The following is a 20,532-nucleotide window of genomic DNA, read 5'->3' as shown; positions in this document are numbered from 1 at the left end:
TTACGACCAAATTAATGGATGTTTATTAATCAATGTTTTATTGTAATATTTGTAAAATACAGTTATGAAAATCAAAATATTTGTAAATAAATAGTTTGATATAAATTTTGTTCCTTAAAGACCGTTCCATGAGACTGAAAAGAATTACGGCTTTGTCGTAAGTTCTTTTATAAAACGCAGGTTATTTCTAGAACCGAGATGAACAACAACAGTTCCAATTGTTTACATACAACGGTATCTCGGGCATAAACCAACTACAAACGTGATAATACCAAAACTATTGAAAGTACCGCAGCTTCTTATCGTTAAACAAACCCATGTACCGTCTACAATGATCTGAACATATTTTATTGTGTAAATTACACCGTCTAGAATAAGATGTCGCCATCTGCACCGCAACGACGCTATAAATAACCCTTGTTAGAGCGTCGTCTTCTAGATCGGTAGATGTTGCAACACGGTTTTAGCTGTCGTTATCGGGACATGATTAACAATGATCGGCGAGAGACCACTTTAAATTTTGCTTGATCTAAGATCTGCCGTTTGAAGTAGATCATTTCAAATGTCAATGATGGTTGGGTTGTTCGATGAAAATGGTGCAAGATACTTGTGTATAAACTGAGAGTAAATATGGTATGATTGCAACAATTCTAAGACCCTGTTTTTTTCCCCTTACTTTGCTTTGACTTCTTACAAATGTATAATTTCTCATAAAAATATCAAGTTTGCACCTAAAACTTTTACGACAGTCTATCTAACACAATAAAAATAAAATTGATCCCATTCTATTTACGAATTGTGAATAGATATTTCTATGTTAATCCGGCATATTCAAGCATCGTTCTAGCTAAAATCGTCTCTCATAAGGAAAATTTGGTTTTTTTTTAAATGTAGATCAAGTTTATTATTTATCTTACGTAAACAGCAAAGAGTGTCGCGCCTACCTGAACCTTTGTTTACGCAATACTACCATGTATACCTATAATAGTTGGAGGGTAAAATATCGATGTGATATGCCTGTAACAAATAAGTATTTGAACAGAAAAGTCAAACTTATTGTTATACACGGAACTAACACATATACTACCAACGCTTTCAAGCTGCGAACCAGTATAAGTTTTCATGTCTATATCTACTGATACCGATTAAGTGTGCCCCACTTCCTGTTTGAACAGTTGATTAAACAACTTTCCACCCCAAATGTTGTTATCAGTTTTGACCAAGTTTTGTACTATACTGGCTTTATAGTAATGGCGGACTGGGGATCACTGCTGTGTCTTGTTGCTGTGTGTATGGCAGACTTGGTGTCGTATGCTAGCACCAAAAAGTATGCCGGACAAGTCCTGTTGGTCTCCATGGACGGTTTCCGATGGGATTACATCAACAAAACCCAAACTCCAAATTTTGACCGCATGGCGCGCCTCGGGACGCATGCGTTGTATATGAATAACACGTTTATTACCAAAACTTTCCCAAACCATTACACGCTGGTCACCGGTAAGAATTTTTATTTTCAGATTGTTTAAGTACTTAAGATAAATCGTCTCCTATTAAAATACTTTATCAGGTCGCTAAAGCAGCGAAATTATTATAAAATATCTAGAAATAGCGACATTTATCTTATCTTTCGTAAAGATCTCGTTTTTTCTATTTGGTTATCTTGTAAAATATTTTGCAATAACGAGAAAATGTCTTGACATATTTAAAATAGATCTCGATAGTAGAAAGAAGCTCTGAATGTATCTTCTTCTAGTGTGTCTGTCGAAAATGTGCAAATAGGTTACAGACAGTCTAGAAAAATTATATGCAATTTAAAAGTATACCGTAAAGCTGGGGGGTTTCTTTTGGCGAAGATATAACTTTGGCCTACTTTGACGATTTTTGAAAATTCACAAAAATTAAAATCACCAAGTTTAAGTACTTTTTTTTTTTACTTTATTGAAAAATTTGTATTTTTTAGAGATTATTTTTCATTTAGTTTTTAAGTCCGTAAGCATGATAAAAAGAAACAATTGTTACATACATACAGTTTTACAGATACAAGTGTACATTTACTCAAAAGTAATGAAAAACTAATGTAAATATATAAAATCTAAACATTACTAATATTATGAAGTTTGAATGCTGTATACATTTCCCTGTTTAGGTGTGTAATTAGCCCCCCGTGTCAGGGGTGTTAGCTTTTGTTCATTGCTTTAGGAGACGTGTAGTCCATAATCAATGACAATGTAATAAACATTAATTGTTAATAAGGTATACTTTTTTCATGCATATATTAGGTACTGTTTAGTTATTTCTGTTGAGAAGTGTGTGAAGCCAGGGTCGAACATCAAATTTGCCCCCCTTGTAATGGTGACATAGGATTTTTGCTCAAAGTACATTAACTTCTCAGCTGTAAAATTAAATACTTATTTTATTATTTTAAAAAAAAACCCACTGGTGATGGTTGTGTTCCATGTATTTACTATGATGAACGGGACACAAGTTATACAATTTTAATTATTATACTTTCATGTTAAATACTGAAATCTGATTGGCTTAGACGCAGTTGATAAACCCTTCTATCGCCCTCAGCGTAAGCAACGCACTTGACAACGGGTAACACACAAAAATGTTACATGCGTGTAAATTATGCGCGTACGGTTCGCCATAGAATTCACGTCATTCCTTTAGAAAGGAGTCAGTTATGCGTTTGAAGTAATGCGAATAAATTAAGAGTTTTTGAAGCGTGCGCCCGAGTATGATTGATTAAAGAAAACAAACGACGACATGTTCGGAAATGTGGAAGAGTCCCAAATAGCTAAATTGTTGGATGAGAATGACTCTGTTAGTACTAAACGTACTATTAAGGGGTCTGTCAATCTATTCCGCATCTTCCTGATTAAAAAAAAAAGGAAGCGGGGAATTTGAGGGTCTATCAGTGTCTATCCAAGCATGAACTCAACGAGAATATAAACAGGTTGGGACCAATCGCCCAAATGGGATAGAATATCCCAAACGGGTTATTATGACCCAAACGAGCTATATATAGATATCCCGCACGGGCTACATAACGCGGTTTTTTTTTCTGCAAGAAAAAGAAGACTTGTTTCCGCAAGATGTCGAGTACATTGGTAAGGAAATTGAGTCATTATCTGTAGATTGAGTTAAATTCTACGTATTTTTCATCCCTATTCACTTCATAAACTTATTTACTAAAACATGAGTCAGTCCTTTTGCACGGTGACCTTAACTGTTTTTCTTTAAACTTACCTTTATGTTCTAATATCAACAAAAGTTGAAGTAATTTTCTTCGACACTAACACATGGAAGACATATTGAAACAATAACTTCTCGCGAGATCAAATTATCCAATCAGAAAATGGCTATGATCTTTGGTGTGGTTGAAATTTAGAGCTTATTGTATGGAGCACCAGAAGGACTAAAATAAAATATTAATTTATAAGGAAAATGAAATGCGCCAATAACATTAGATTTCGTTCTATATTATAAAATATGACGTTAATATATTAAATTTGCATTGAAATTTTTTAACAGAGAAAAAATGGCAGAAGCGGAAAAGTTTCTAATCTAACTCTTGGGAAGAACAGGAGACAGGTTCCATCCCAAGTTGGATCAAGGAGCGTTAGCCAATCATTTTTTAAGAGAAAAAACACTCTTCTAGAGAAAGTAAGAATATGTTTTATTAATTGTTTTCAATTAAATTAAATAAATAAAGTTTATATTTACAAATATACAATTTTGATTATATAATATGATGATATTATGATGTAACATAATGTGATGTTTCATTATATATATATATACAATATCTACAAATAAATAAAGTTTATATTTAGTATTATTTACATATCACACTGTTTTTTAAAATATCATACAATATATACAGATAAAAATACTACATTTGTGAAACATTTACATATTCTAATTGCAAGTTTTACAGGTGTATTTACAATCATGTGATAAGGAAAATAACATTCCAAGTAATTGTCAGCATAAAAATTGCAATATATACATATAAAAATTTAATCATTTCGGCCCTCCGATTTTAAAACATCATGATAAAATTTAAGAATATCTGCTTTTGTCTTCGATTTAACTTTCCTCCACTCGGCATTGATTTTCTCATTGTTTATATCCTCAAGTTCACCTTCAATTATCTTAATAATTTCGGGTTTTGTTTTATTAACAATGGATTCTGCTTTTGTCCTTTCGTCTGTGAGAACAAAAATCGGAGGAAATTTTTTTCTGTCACTGAGGCTGTGGTTGATAACAAAATTCATAAAGTCTTCGCGGTGTCGCAATGAGTTTACGTGAAACTCCGTCAATGAACGGTCCAAGGATTTCCCACTAAAAGACGTGTGACTCTTTTCTTTGAACGGCTCATTTATGTAGCCTGATTCTCTGATAGACTGTCTAAAACAATTGATTTCAAAATCAATATTGTACATGTAAGCGTATTCGGCATCAAGCTCACAAATGCATAGAGCAGCACTCAAGTTTCCTCTGACCTATACAAAAATATGAAAAGTTTTGTAAATAAATTGTTTAAAAATAAAAAATAAAACGATTGTAAAATTATTTCATTAAATTAAACATCGCAGAAAAAAGTTACAGAAATGACATAGTAAAAGGTAACGGAAATCGGCTTTGCCACCCCCACCCCAAGAAAAAATGGCGGCACCCCCCCCCCCCCTCCTTTTCAAAAACACAATTCTCAATAATTTTGGTTCAACACACGCATTATTATGATTGGAAATGTATAATGATGTTAAGATATATATGCATTTGTATGAAAAATATACATGCATATATCTACTTTAGGCAAAAGAGATACACGAAACCACAGGCGCAGACTGCGTCTTATACTTAAAGAGCCCTGGAGGGACAGAATATGTGTACAAGTCTGCAGGGGTGAATTTTGACTTGGTAATAAATTAATGAATACTTTATTTCATATATAAATATTTTATGTATGAACGTCATAAAAAAGAACTCAATTAATATTAAAAGAGTACTTTTATTCCCTATGTTATAAATTTCAGGGAAAGATCAATGTTCAAGATGGACCCCAACAAAAAGAAGACGTCCCATCTACAAGCTCAATGGACCCCAGGACATCCCTGTCGTTGTCACCCATAAGGAGCAGGACGCGCCATACAGAGACGCAGACATCGGAGTCCTCCTTCTCCACAGTTCAAGATTCTACACTGTGTAGATTCTGTGGAGAAGGGAGGAAAGATACCAAGGCTCTCTGGATTGGGTGTTCACATGTCTCGCAGCGTGGGCGGGTGAAGCAGACATGCGAGTACTGGGTGCATGCTTTGTGCGTTGGCATTACAGCCACAACCAAAGCACCTCTGAGCAGAATTGGATGGAAATGCCCTCACCATATCATGATTGCTAAAGATAATGCTAAAGATAAGAATAAAAAAAGTAAATGAGTTATTGGTTTTTTTTATTTCAAAATGGCTGAAGTTACCTTTTCTAGTTTGTCAATGCACCTACAAACATTTCTCCACTTCTCCTCATCAGGCACTCCATTTTGGATCCACATCTTCGTTTTCCTGTTTTTGGCTTCTAATATAAAATCACCCCCCTCACCCTTGGCATCACTGCCAGAAACTCTGTAGGACTTTACTTGGGCACTGAATTCGAACAAATGAGTCCCTCATATATGTCTCCATGTAAAATGGCATGTTAAGGCCAAAGAATAATGGTGAAAACTTTGTTTTAGACGCATTAATTGCTGTGGAATTGTTGCGCCTGACCCCTGCTCTAAATACATGGAGGGCAAGGCAGTATGAAAATACTACCTCAGCCATAAACTTATAATTGGGGTTTTTAACCCCAACATACCATTCATAGAAGCCACTGACAGAAGGCGAGGATGTACTCGGATCCCTCACATATACCAACAAAAGCTCTGCAGCCATTGACTGCAGAAATATCTGAAAAATTTGCCAGCTTTTGTGGTGGTCTGCAAAATAAATGTCATAAGATAAAAGTTGGGACAAAACTTTTTTAATATTCGTTTTTATAAAATAAAACTATTTTATTTTTACCTGTTGCGCTCATAAATGAGGCTTGTGCTTTTGGGCTATTGAAGCCTAAAAGTTTTGCAAGATCTATAAGGATCACATCCCATAGCAGGCGAAATATGGCTTTCGTCATATTGATCTCATAATGACCAAGTCCTGAAATTAATATTGTGCATTTTTATATGGCATAACGCTGTATTTATTTCTTATTGATTACTAGAAAAAATACAAAATTTCCTTGTTTTATAAAATAATTCAAAGAACTATGTACCAGGTAACATGACAATGTCGTTGTACTTTCTACACTTCTCTATGTCGACGTTTAGTGCATGGTCGTAATTCTTTATGTGCTCCTTGAAATCTGGTTCATCCATGAACTCCATGCCACAATCTGGACAGGTAAACATGTTCTCTACAAAAATATATTACGATGTCAATTTTGATTTCGTGTGATTTTTATGTTTACACTTTTAATAAATTAATGTATTTAAATTTGCGACAAACCGATGATTCTTGATGCAAGAGTATAGGGCAGGCCATCACACCCAACCATCGTCCATTTCCTCGCCTCACCCACCTTCGCCTTCTCTCGAATGTGATCAAGAACCTAAGAGCGTATAAATTTAAAATAAATATTAAGAACTGCATGTAGTGGTTGACAAATAGATTGATGAATTAACGATTCATGACTTACAAACCTTCTCAACTGCCTCGTAAGAACAGGGGTTTTCGAAACATGGTTCTCCCATGATGACAGTTGGATTTGGTCCATCGTTAGATTTAATGAAAGAATACCTTAAAAATTTAATGATCAAATCATTGCAAATTAACAAAAATGCAATTTTATCGAATTTTAATTTTGTATAAAAAATCCGTTTATTTAATAATAAAATAATATGTACCTTTCCTCTGCTGTAATATAAGTTATATTTAGCAAATTCTTATCAATGTTGTCCAGTCCGTTGTCATCCTGATGGCTAACAATTTTCTCTAATTTGTCTCTAATGAATTCATTTCTAAACAGACAAAAAATTATGAAAATATTTATTCAGCATATAATTTATCATTTAATTTTAATTTGATAATAAATGCAATGTGAGTTATAATTTTACTTATATAGAACACAATGTACCTATAGTGCCGAAACGTTTCGAAGTGTATCATATCAAGATCTTTCATTTTACTAATTGTATCTCGTTTGCCATCACTAGTGTGATTCATCCACTGTCGTGGAGATAGTTCCAGAATATGTTGAATATTGCTCTCAATGTCCGGGATAATATGTACCATGGTGGTAACGACACTGGCCTTCCCTTTGTAATTCACCTCCACCTTCCATTTCTTCTCTAAAACCTATGGTTGCAACACAACAAATTATGAAAATTACCTAATTTGGACAGGAATATTTTTTTTTCAATTATAAATTATATGATACTGTTTTAAAATACATGTAAATATACGTATACGACTATATGCAAACTCAAATAACTTGTATTTTTAAGAGAGAGAGAGAGAGAGAGAGAGAGAGAGAGAGAGATTATTTTAATCCAATTATTTGCCCCAAAATCCTTAACGTTTACCGTACATATAGAATTATATGTGAATATAAGCTTATTGCAACTAAAGTTTATGTTTATTATCACCTGATTATTGTCAAAAAATGTTACAACATCAGCGTTTTGGGGGCATTCTATGGCGTCTTTGCTCTGCTCAGAAATCCAGTTCTGAACGGTTGTGTAGGATCCCGATGGACTGCCCTTACACCCTATCCTCAAAGCGGATTTGCTACCAGTTATGTAGTATCTAGATAACATAAATAGAGATAATGATTTATTAGAATAAATAATTAATTATGCAAACATCACATACACAGTACTAATGTGTACATTGAATAAAGTAGGCGTAATTTGACTGCAATTATAGTCATTACGTGAATACTTGTGTGTGTGTGTGTGTGGCTGTATTTTAAACATACCCAAGCAGATTTTGAGAGAAAGACATTGGTGAAACAAAGGAATTGTTTCTACACCCGTAGATAGACTCTACAGTCTTTGCTAGTCTAATTTCCTCACAAGCATCGTTGCAGATCCCTTTGATGAAATTAACTATAACATGGTTTCTTTCTTGCAACCAGTCTGAAACGACACACAATTATAATAATAAATATTTATATCATAGATAATATATAAATATATTCAATCAATAATATAACAGTGTGTATGTGTGTGTGTGTGGGGTGGGGTGGGGGTGGGGGTGGGGTTGGGGGGGGGGGTTGGTTGGTGTGTGTGTGTGGGGGGGGGGGGGGGTGAACATGTGCGTTTATTATCTATAATTTATTTATTTACCCTTCAGATTTAACGTTTCCAAGTAATCTACATCTTTATACTGGCTCCCAGAAGTCACAGTATCCTCGTAAACTGCTTTGGTTTGTGTTTTTCCTAAAGTATGAAATATTTATTCAATACCAATGCATAATTGCCTCCTTAAAATATATACACAGAGTTAGTTAATTGGTTTTTCTTTGAAATAATAAAATTTCATTTCGTCGTTGCTTGTAAAATATTACAGGTGTTAGTTAGAGGATATATTACCTAAAGCGTATGATAAGGAAGACAGCTGATCGCTTGTTAGTCTATTATTGGAAACTGCCCCCAGGAACTCTTCAAAATACTCCAAAATACTGAATTTTTTCTTTTTAGCCGCCTCCTCAGTCTCATCTTCGTGCTGAAGACACTGCTCAGCAAATTTTACACACAGAGAACACAAAAAGGTAGAATGTGGGAATATAAATTCCCTTTTCAACAAAAAGTTAACGACTTTAACTTTAATTTTTTTGTCGGATATTCTCTGAACAATCTCCTCGTCGTCTGGGAATAGGGTTGAACAGTATACATGCTGTTTGCAACTGCATTTGCGTTTAGGGGGCATATCTACATAAAGAATCATTAGATAAGATAAAGGTAAATATTAGCCTCAAAAAATTTGTTTCACATAAATGAACATGTGTAACTTATTGTGTATTCAATCTTATTTGTTAATTTTATAAACATAATTTACTTTATATCAGCAATAAATATTGCGGACCAGAATGCACCAGTATCAAATTCACTGGGTACCGTTTAATAACTCCAAACTTGCACATAATATTATCTTGATGAATTACATTTTTAAAATCACAGATAAATTGCAGTAAACATGCTCATAGGGATTTAATGACTTTGGCAATATGTTTAGACAAATTAACACTAAGAAAATTATTTTTCATATTTACATAGGTAACGTAATATAATGATGCATGTATTTTAACCTTAATCACTTTTTATTCATTCGTGACATAGATTTTTAAACGTTTATACAACTTTCAAGCAACATTTCCGTAAATTTTTCAATACGTTTCCTCAAAAACATATATACAAGAGTTTTAATAAAATTATTTAATAATTCTCATTATGGCGCACCATACATTCTATTTGAAAATATGACCTATTTTATAAAACACTCTTCAATTGGACAGTTAGTGATCACATGATCATGCAAGCTTTTCAAAATGGCGGAATGAAGTCGTGTTTTTCAGCAGGTAAGAGTAATTATGGCTTAACTGAAGTTTAAATAGCTTTAACAAGGAAAATGTAATCGTAAATATAAAAGAGACTTACTTTTCACCTTATGTTCTCGCACTTCCGCATCAGTTAAGGCTATGAGGACCGAATTTTCAGCTGCCTTTTATATACTTGGGCCCCTATGAGCAATCCAGATCCCTCGCAAAGAAGCGTATTTTGGAAATTCTCGTGCAAAATATACCGCCAAATTTTATGTAGCCTGTTTGGGATATCTATATATAGCTCGTTTGGGTCATAATAACCCGTTTGGGATATTCTATCCCATTTGGGCGATTGGTCCCAACCTGATAAAGACATTCAGTATAATAAAATAAATAGTGCCCGTTTGGGAAGGTAACAGTTCGCGTCGGTTGACAATGGTTTTCTCGGGGTGTCAATTTCAACTGTTACCCTCCCAAACGGGCACTATTTATATAATACAAGGCTTAATTGCACAAAAATCAAACGAACAGCACTCAAATGTAGGTTTCGAAATTATCGAAATACGTTCTACTTCAATACTTTTTTCTTCGGCTATTCTATGGGTATGATTTATAGCGAGCGAAGCGAGCTCCAAGAACCAGTGTGCGAGGGGAAAAGAACGAGCTAAACCTACAATTCATCAAACACTAGGTTGACAATGATGCAAGGAATGTGTAATTCTTGCTGCGCTCGCCAGAACGGTAGCACCGTAAAACATTTTATAATTTTCTCGAGATAAAGGATTAAAATTTATTATTGATTAATATTAAGCCGTTATTTTGTGTAGGGGGGGGGGGGGGGCTTACGCTCCTGTGATTAATGCATATTGCAAAAGATCCATAACGCGGCAAATTGGACGATGGAATGGATTTAACAAGCATTCTGAGAGTATTGCATAAGCAATACACGTCCCCTACTGGTTTGTAGAAATTTGTGAAAACAATGCGCACTGGTAATCCGAATCAACAGACCAACACGATAACGAACCCGATTGTAATAATACAAAAACCCTGTCGATTAAATTAACAACCCAGTGCTTGAAACTATTTTACAGAACTTATTTGTTTGTTACAAACAATAAAAGGAATAGTCCAAGTAATGCACGATATTATTACTAACTACGTACTTCCTTGTTTATTCAATTCACACCGAGCCCGATAACGAACCCGAACATTAAAAAATTGGAATATAAAAATTTAATTTTCTCGAAAATATGTCAACCAGACGCTACAAAAGTGTAAACATGATCTGTAGTTTGACATTTTGAAGCTGTTCAGCAAATTTCATATTATTCCTCAAACGCATAAAGAAAAAAAAGTGTGGAAAACTGAAGTGGGACAGACAGACGGTCGGACAGACGGACGGACTGACGGACGAAGAGGAAAGCTACAGTCCCCTCCGATGAAAACCAGTAGGGGATTAATAAGAATATTCAAATATTCAACAAAAACTGAATGTCCGAATGTTCAACGTTGTAACAAAATGCATAAATGTTTTTTGGTGTTTTTTTAACAGCTGTTCACACAAAAACGTCAACAGAAGTAAATTATTGACTACAATTTTTTTGTCACTGATGTAATCATATGCTTTTGACGCTAAAATATCTGACAATAATTTGCAGGTCATATTGCTGGTATAATTTGGTCATTCATGTATATAGTAATACTCAACAATGATGATGAGTTGAACCAAAAATAATATCGCATTAATTGCGCATTACTCGTTGAATAAGACAGAGATTTTTAAAAACAAATCATATTTGCGGAAAGAGAATAAATGTTTAAAAAAGGAGACATAAGCATGGAATCATTATAACTATTAGCGCGCGTTATTAGTCCCCTGTCGGTTTCACCGGCTTTCCACTGCGTCCATCAGTCCGTTCGTCTGTCTGTCCGTCAGTCTGTCCCACTTCAGTTTTCCACACTTTTTTTTCTTTATGCGTTTGAAGAATATATGAAACTTGCTGAACAGCATCAAAATGTCAAAATACAGATCAAGTTTATACTTTTGAAGCGACTGGTACACATATTTTCTATGATTTGATTTGATTTGAACATATTTTTATTGTACAAAATACAATTGGGATTGGGCACAAGTTCTATAACTTAGACCGCCCTCTCCCAATACAAAGATATGATACAAAATATGTGTACACAACATAAATAAAGGTCAGTGGATATAATGGACGTATACATAAATGCAATTGACATGTATATAGTAAACAACGGTGTATTAGTAGTTATAAGATCAGTTAAATCTTTCAGTATTTTTGATAAAATTATAAACTAATGTAAATAAATGCTTGTTTTCATTGTCACTTATTGAACTGTCACCCCAAAGTAAAACATGAGTATTGACAATGTTAAGATTTACAATTTGAAAAACGTCATTAAATAGAACATTTCTAGCATCTTTATATTTATTACATGTGAAAAAATAATGGTAAGTATCTTCGAGCTTACCACACGAACAGAGTGGACTGTTGATAATATTACATCGAAATAAATCATTATTTAGTGCACAATTGTGACGAAGTTTAGTGTGAATGATATTCAAAAATCTATCCCCATATGTAAAAAAATTAGGTCTAGTTCTACATGTAAGTACATTTTCATTTTTGACAGAAACATGTATTTTTTCCTTAAAAATGCGAACAGAGTCGCTTCCACGGACATCCGTTGAAAGCGCATTCCATTCATCAACAACAGTAGGAACAAACGAAGATTTATACAATTCCAAACGACATTTTGGTATAATGTAATTATGTGCATTTCTGGTAGAATAGTTAGATACATTAGCACGCTTATTTGGAAAAATATCCATTACATAACTGGGTAAAAGGTTTCGGTCAATTTTATACATTGTTTTTAGCCTGGATATTTTCCTTCTACTATAAAGCGTTTCCCACCCTGTTTCAAAGTAAAGAGATTCTCGAGATGCAAAAATAGGTAAACCTGTAACAATTCTTGCTGCAATCAATTGTATTTTTTCTAATTTGTCTGAATCATTAATAGAACAACCGCCCCATACATCAGATGCATATTCTAACTGAGGCCTTATAAATGAAGTATATAATAGTGACAGTGATTTTCTATTAAGTTTAAATTTAAGTTTTTTCATTAATCCCAATTTCTTTTGAGCATTTGCTATAATAGAATTTATATAAGATGACCAGGAAAGGTCCTCAGAAAATATAACACCTAAGTGTTTATGGGTGGGTACGAATTCCAAATCGCATCCTTGAAATTTTAACGTAGGGGTTACTGTGTTAGGTTTATTACTAAAATAAACAGCCTTAGTTTTTGAAGGATTAAAATTTAAAAGCCATTTCTTAGACCAAGCCTCTAAAGTTAAAAGATCCCGATTAAGATAAGATTCCATATCGTGTACATTGATTGCAGCATGTTGAAGGCTATTATCATCTGCAAAAAGTCTGCAAAATGTTAACATGTTATCTGCTATATCGTTTACATAAATAAGAAATAACAATGGACCAAGGACAGAGCCTTGAGGCACTCCGGCATTAATAGACTTAATAGACGACAGCACTTCACGATACATAACCCTTTGCTTTCTATTTACAAGGTAACTATTAAACCATTTGAACAGATTTCCAGTAATACCATAGGTATGGAGTTTAAACAATAAACCTTTATGCCAAACGCGGTCAAATGCTTTTGACAAGTCGCAAAAAATCATACAACAAGATTGACCTTGATCAATTGCTCTTAAAATATGGTCGTACGTTTCTATTAGCTGATAAACAGTAGAGTGACCCGGTAAAAATCCAGCTTGATACTTATAAAAAAGATTATTATCATGAAAAAAGTTATATACATGTCTAAAAATAATTCGTTCCATTATCTTAGAAACACAACTTAATAAGGAAACAGGTCTATAATTCGACATTTGTGATGAGTCGCCTTTCTTATATAAAGGTAAAACATTGGATATTTTCCAGGAGCTTGGAAATGTACAGTTTTTTAAAGAACGATTAAATAATGAACATAGAGGCTTTGCTATTGTATACATAGTATTCTTAAGCATTTTATGACTTATGTTATCTGGCCCCACAGCTTTGTTTACTTGAATGATTGAAATAATATCTATCACATCTTGTTCAGAGATACATACATCACAAATAAAATTGTTGCATTCAGAGTTGAATTCAGGTAATCTAGCGTCATTGTCGTCTAAACATGAAATGGAGGAAAAATAATCATTAAGAACCTCAGCCTTTTCTGTATTGGTATAAGCTATTGATTGATTACCGTTTTTTAAGGCAAATTGCAATGGGGGAATTTCGGTAGACATTTTAATATCAAAAACATTCTTCAATAATCTCCAGTATAATTTGGAATTATTTTTACTGGAATCTAAAAGATTAATTTCTAAATTGTTATAATAATTGTCAATTGCATACTTTTTCATATTGTTAACTTTATTGCGTGATTTTTTAAACTTTTGCATATCTAAAGCGTTTCTAGAATTTATTGCAATCTTCCTTAAACGGTTTCTTTGTCTAATCTCTTTCCGTAAGGCTGAGTCAAACCATGGTTTATCTTTGGGTCTGATAGTTACAGTTTTTTCGGGAACAGATTTCCTAATATGCGATAGAAATGTTTCTGAAAAATTGTTGGCAGCTTGATCTACATCATCGGCCCCCATTATTAATGTTTCCCAATCTGTGTGTGTAATAAGAAAATTAAGTTTATCAAAATCCGCATTTTTGTAAAGCCAAACTTTGCGCTTGTAAGCACTGTTTAGATTTAAATTACTTTTAACATAAATATATGTAGCTTTGTGGTCACTAATAGTATGATGCACATCTAAAACTCCAGAGTCGAAAAATGAAACGTCACGTGTTACTAGAATTGGGTCGATGAGTGTGCTCGTGTTTTGCGTGACTCTTGTCGGTTCGGTGATTATGTTTTCTAAAAAGTGACTGGATAGTAAATCTTTGACCAAGTGAGTGTGTGGGATATTTAAAAAATCAACATTTAGATCTCCAACTATAATAATCTTGTCAAATTCATCATAAGCTTTTTCAATGGACCAAGACAAATTTCTCCAAAAGAAGTTATCGCAATTTGGAGGCCGATATGTACAACAGAGCAAAATATTACAGGTAGGGTCACTTATTTCAACCCAAATGCATTCAATATTTGTTGGTTCTAAATCAATGCGTCTTTTCACTCGTAGTGAGTTTGATATATATACAATAATACCCCCTCCAAAACTATTCCTGTCTTTGCGAAAAATTGTATTAAAACCATCAATAAATACATTTCGGTCTGGAATAGAGGAGTTTAAATGAGATTCCGTAAAACATAAGATATCAAAATCTGAGACTAAACTAAGTAAACTGTCTAATTTGTTTCTAATACTTCGAATATTAAGATGAAATATGTCTAAAGTATATTGTGTACCAGTGCAAGGCCCAGGGTTTGTCTCAATATCTCCTGATAGAAATAATAGCATGAAAATGACTTGAAAAAAATAATTAATAACTAAAGAGTGTTGCGCAAGACACATTGACAATGTTTTATACAAGTTTCCAAACCACAATAAGTATTGAAGTAAACATTTGAAAAGTGATCTTAATTGAAACAGATTAAGATAAAAACATTTTTTCACACACCGTACACAACAGTAAAATAGCCCAATCGCGGCTCGGTATTGTTCTATTGTGTCACCCGCCATTGAAAGACATGTTGATTAACGTTATTGAAACTATGAGAGAGCACTGCGATTGAAAAGACAGGTTTGAATTCATACATGTACTGAACGACCATGACCTTCGTTGCGTAACATCAAGACAAAAGTTGAAGGTAAAAACACAGTAAGCAAACACTTGAAAAAGTGTATGCAAACAAATAAAGAATGCAAAGTGAAAAACAAGAAAGGAACAAATGAACAAAAACAAAAAAATGTAGAAAAGAAGAATAAACATTATGGCATCAAGTACAATATTGGTCAAAAACCAAATTGATTGGCATTGGAGAAAAAATGGGAAAGTATAAATTTATAGGTTTACACAGTTATAATACTACTATATAACAAACAAAAATGTAGCTATGTAATTTAACCACAACTATTAGATTGGTTGTACATATAAATACAAATTATTTTCATACATCTGCAAATACATGTATCTACTTTGAAGACACGATATTTAGAATATCACACATAACTGATTGAACATTGTATCTAATTTATACTATACATTGTTCACATGGGTTTGTGGTTCAGAAGAGAGTACGGATTTTGCGCTTTAGCCTCGTTGTTCGTCACTCGGTAGCGGCGCGATTTTGTGCAGTTCACTGATAGATTTGATCAAATATTTTTGACCATTTTCGGACAGTTTAGTGAAAATTCTCCCGTCGTTGGTCCAGAAAGAGTGAACTTTACGCAAGCGTTTAGCAGCTGACAGTTCGTGTATGATTCCTTGTCGGTATCTGGTGAGGTCCTCGGTCACAAAGACATCGGAATTTTTTAGTTTACTCTTAGCTTTGTATACTGCGTTCTTTGTTTTCCAATTTTGGAAACGACAAATAATTTGGATGCCCCCATGGTTGTTTCTGTTTCCAATGGGATGGGAACGAAAAATATCGTTTTCGGTTATTTGGATCCCCACTTTTTCTCTGCAAATATCTTTAATAATACTGTCCGTGCTGTTGTTGGAATTTGGTTGGGGACAGTTGTGAAATCGTAATGAGGTTCTTCTACTATATTGTTCCAATTCATCCATTGATTCTTCGAGACCCCATATTTGTTGTTGAAGATCTTGATTTGATTTTTCAGCATTTTTAAGTTTTCCGTGTAGTGTGTCTATTTCATGATTTTGTTTATCAATTGTTTCGGACTGACTTTTAATTGTATCGTTTAGTGACTGGAATGCACTCTCTACTGCATTTTTTAATGTTGGCATTATAGCTTCAGCCAATACAGGGACGAGTTGGTTCACTAGGTTTTGGTTTTTGAATGCCCCAAATATTATGTCCGGTAGACTAAAGGTCTTCCCCTGGGCTTGGAAAAAGGGTGGCTGGTCTTGGGTTGACAAGTTGGGAGTATTAGGACTTGAAGAAGTCGGACTGGCCATGGCGGCTAAGTATAACTGAGGTTCCCTAACGGAGTCACCTAAGACACTAGAAAATGTATCTGATTCACTTAAATCAGGAAGAGACGATGACAGAAATCTTCTCCGTTGGGAGTTGGAATTTTCAACAGGGCTCGTTTGTTTTCGTTTAGAGCTAGACCTGGGGTTGGACTGTCTCGACATGAGCACTTTTCACCGTGCAATAAAGGATCACAAGTTTTGCAAAATTTTGAACAATCTCCTTTTAAATTACAAAAGTTCTTCTAAGAACAATAGTAGCAGTTACTCACAATGTCATTTTTATAATGGTAGCATATATAACACACACAGATCTACAAACCTCCCAGATTTTCTCTCCCGATACAACTATGGACTGTCACCTGACGCCATATTTTTATGCGGTATACATCAAAATCAAATTTTTAAACTCTCAGTTGCATAATATAGTGAATTATCTTTCGAATACATGGAAAAAGTATGTAGAAAATTTTTAAAAATTAATTTTGTGAGACTCTAAAATAAAGGGCGGTAACTCCAAAAACATCCTGATTTTACACATGCAGAATTTCATGAATTTTTTAGCGGGTAACATAGCTCTTTAAAAAGCTGGCGAATGTACCCTGAAAATACTATGAAATGATGCCTAAGGACTTGTTCTTGAAAATGTACAGAAATAAAAATGGCTGAATTGGTTGCATTCTGCTTTTAGGGGGAGCCTAAAATGCATGGGTGTACTGCATTTAGAGGCATCCTTTTGTCTATTTTCCGCATGTTTTGAGTGCCAAATAAATTCTAGCATTAAGTTACATGTGCATTATTTTTAAATATTTACTAAATTCACGATTTTATCTTTCTATTGATATATAAATATATATGTAATATATTTTAACAATTTATTTTTATAGGGGTCAGTTTTGCTTGCCCCTTATCTGAAAACGTCCTTATAACGTTACATATAAAACTGTGTTTTGCACCCATAGCGTCAGTTTCAGATCATAAGTTGAAAGAAGAATGTATGCGCCTATTGACTATATATTGACGTCGCTATATCCGAGAATTCGCTATATCTGTGTTCGTACTAAACGAGTTTTACTGTACTGATTTTTTCATATTGTTTGTGTGAAAATAAGGTTAATCAGTCCAAAACTAGCGCAATATTTTGGTGTGCAGTAAATTGCAGATTATTACCACGAGAGGCACTGTATAACACAGGTCGTCAATCCGATTTTTTTTCAGACCGGCAGCTACAGACCGACAGATACAGACTGGCAGATACAGGCCGACAGCTAATAAAAAAAAAAACAAAGTGGCCGAATAGGGGCCCTTCATTTAAGTAATAATTAGATCATATATTAGATAAAATTACGCGATTTATAAAAGAGGGCGGAGGGAGCAAAGCGACCAACCCCTCTTTTATAAATCGCGTAAATTTTTCTTCATATGATCTAACTTACTTAGATCATAACCCATTTTTTAATTGGCTAATAAAAAAAATTGTGCCATTCAAATATAGTAAAGCATACACTGTACTAATATTCTAGTAGCAAATGTTTACACACCGTCCATATTGATTAACAAACAAATTATTAATTAATTAACAATCTGCTTGTCTTAAAGGACTTTACGAAGAGAGCCACGGCATCATAGGAAACCACATGTATGATCCCGTTCTGAACAAAACCTTCAGCCGCGGAAACAACGATCCGGTGTGGTGGGACGGCGGGGAGCCACTGTGGGTCACGGCCCGGAAGTACAACCAGACGAGCGCCACCTTCTACTGGCCCGGAAGTGAGGCAGAGATCCGCGGATATCGACCGAACAAATGGCTGCCTTACAATGAGAGCGTACCTTTCCGGCCACGGGTGGACCGCGTGATGGGTTGGCTTTCGAACGACTCCATTAACTTTGTCACTTTGTATTTTCATGAACCGGATAAAACGGGCCACAATTTCGGACCAGACTCTCCACAGATCATAGAGAAAGTGAAAGAAATGGATGGAATTCTGGGTTACATCTTAGACAGCATGCAGAAGTATTCACTGACTGACAAGGTCAATCTGATCGTGCTGAGTGACCACGGTATGACCACAATAGACCTGCAGCATCGCTTGATCGACATTTCACAGATTGTGGACATGAAAGAAGACGTCCTGTTCACCATGGATGGGGGTCCAATCATGCATATTAATCCAAAAAGGAGCCCCGAGAATGTTATACAGAAAATGCGGAATGCTTCTGTTCCACATTTAACTGTGTACTTGAAAGAAGAAATTCCTGTGGAATGGCATTATGGGAAAAATCGCAGGGTAATGCCGATCTTTGCAACGGCTGATGAGGGTTGGGCAATAGTTACGGTGAGTAGTGTGTAGATATTGTAACGTCAATGACGTACGTATGCTGTGAAATGGCCGCAAACTATACTGATATGGACAGAACACCCGGCGGCACCTAAGCCGGCGACCAGGTCATTAACCATCAAAGTCAACAGTATATACAGAGGAACTAGCGGCTCTATATGATCTTGTTACGATTCTTCACAAACTGCATTTGTTAAGCAGAGTTGTCGTCAATTCATTTCAAAGCAATTTTAAATATTTCAATCTCACATTAACTGTATGCTGGACAAACATCAATTGCTTTTTATTCATTCCAAAATTCTATTTTCTTACCATTAAAAGGTCCTCCTGCTGCTGATCACAATAATGATAATTACACATTGTTGCGTTACATGTAATAATAATTTTTCTTCGTTTTAGAATGCAAGCATTGCAATGACACTGAGTGACAAGGGTGACCATGGTTACAACAACGCACTGCTTAGCATGAAGCCTATATTTTACGCCATGGGACCTAACATCCGCCGGAACTACCAAGTGTCCGTATTTAAGAATGTTGACATTTACCCGCTAGTCTGCGAACTTTTGCAGCTTCCTCCGGCTGCCAACAATGGAAGTCTGAGGCGGGTGCAGAGTTTTATTGTGTCTAATGACAGTGTGAACTCCTCCACGGAACTTTCAACTCTTTCCGTCTGGGTTCTATTGTTATTTTCTATCATCTCTTCCACGATTATGTCTAATTTGAGGAGTTTGTAGACAAAGATTATTCAATGTTTTCATGTTTGGTTTTTGAATTATTGGTAGATATATTGATAGAATTTGAACAAACGACTTAATAATGTGCAATTTAAGATGAGGAAAACATTATGTGTAAATACATATGTATTTGCATTATTCAGTGCCTGTCTGGTAAAACAAATCGATTTTGTAATGTATTGTCCAATACATTTCATTAATGACTATTTCAACAATTAATCGTACCATTGCTGAAAATTATGTAAATATAAGTAATGAGAAATTATTCTTAAGATTTTATGAGGTGATCAAATACGGTCCGGCGTATAAACTACTTTAAACCAACTTTTATTCTCGCGCGAGAAATTTTCGCTAGCTTCGCGAGAGTATCGTCGTCGCGAATAATTTTTATTCGCGACGACTTTATTTTGCAATTTTCTTCCTAAAAACTTGTTTACGACAACTAATGTTCGCGACCAACCTTTCTCCAGACCCGTCCTGTCATAACAACCATGTGACATGCGGCGAGAAATATTCGCGACGACGATACTCTCGCGAAGCTAGCGAAAATTTTTCGCACGCGAATAAAAGTTGGTTAACAGTAATCTATGATAAAGCTGTTTGGGCTGTATTGGATTTGATCACTCCCGACCGTATTTGATCACCTCACAATACTCAAAGAATGTTTCCTTGTTCCTTAAATATATCAACCCAATTTTAGGTTGCACAAAGTTCCAATT

At 34.6% G+C, this 20,532-nt stretch overlaps 2 protein-coding genes and 1 pseudogene across 2 annotated transcripts; 2 read left to right on the top strand and 1 right to left on the bottom strand.

Moving 5' to 3' along the window:
- The first annotated feature begins 1,082 nt into the window (after nt 1-1,082).
- On the top strand, nt 1,083-19,832 carry LOC128165017 (ectonucleotide pyrophosphatase/phosphodiesterase family member 5-like). Its single transcript, XM_052829199.1, has 3 exons — nt 1,083-1,497; nt 18,339-19,075; nt 19,478-19,832. The coding sequence occupies exons 1-3, from the start codon at nt 1,251-1,253 to the stop codon at nt 19,811-19,813; spliced, it is 1,320 nt and encodes a 439-aa protein (XP_052685159.1). The 5' UTR covers nt 1,083-1,250; the 3' UTR covers nt 19,814-19,832.
- Nucleotides 2,963-5,457, top strand: LOC128165018 (uncharacterized). The gene is made up of 4 exons (XM_052829200.1): nt 2,963-3,113; nt 3,538-3,669; nt 4,825-4,929; nt 5,046-5,457. Exons 1-4 carry the CDS (start codon nt 3,099-3,101, stop codon nt 5,442-5,444), a joined length of 651 nt encoding a protein of 216 aa, XP_052685160.1. The 5' UTR covers nt 2,963-3,098; the 3' UTR covers nt 5,445-5,457.
- On the bottom strand, nt 3,928-9,947 carry LOC128165016 (uncharacterized; annotated as a pseudogene).
- Nucleotides 19,833-20,532: the final 700 nt, after the last annotated feature.

The sequence above is a fragment of the Crassostrea angulata genome, chromosome 10 (genome assembly GCF_025612915.1).
Source record: "Crassostrea angulata isolate pt1a10 chromosome 10, ASM2561291v2, whole genome shotgun sequence".
Classification (NCBI taxonomy): domain Eukaryota; kingdom Metazoa; phylum Mollusca; class Bivalvia; order Ostreida; family Ostreidae; genus Magallana; species Magallana angulata.
This window is presented reverse-complemented; position numbering and strand designations above follow the sequence as displayed.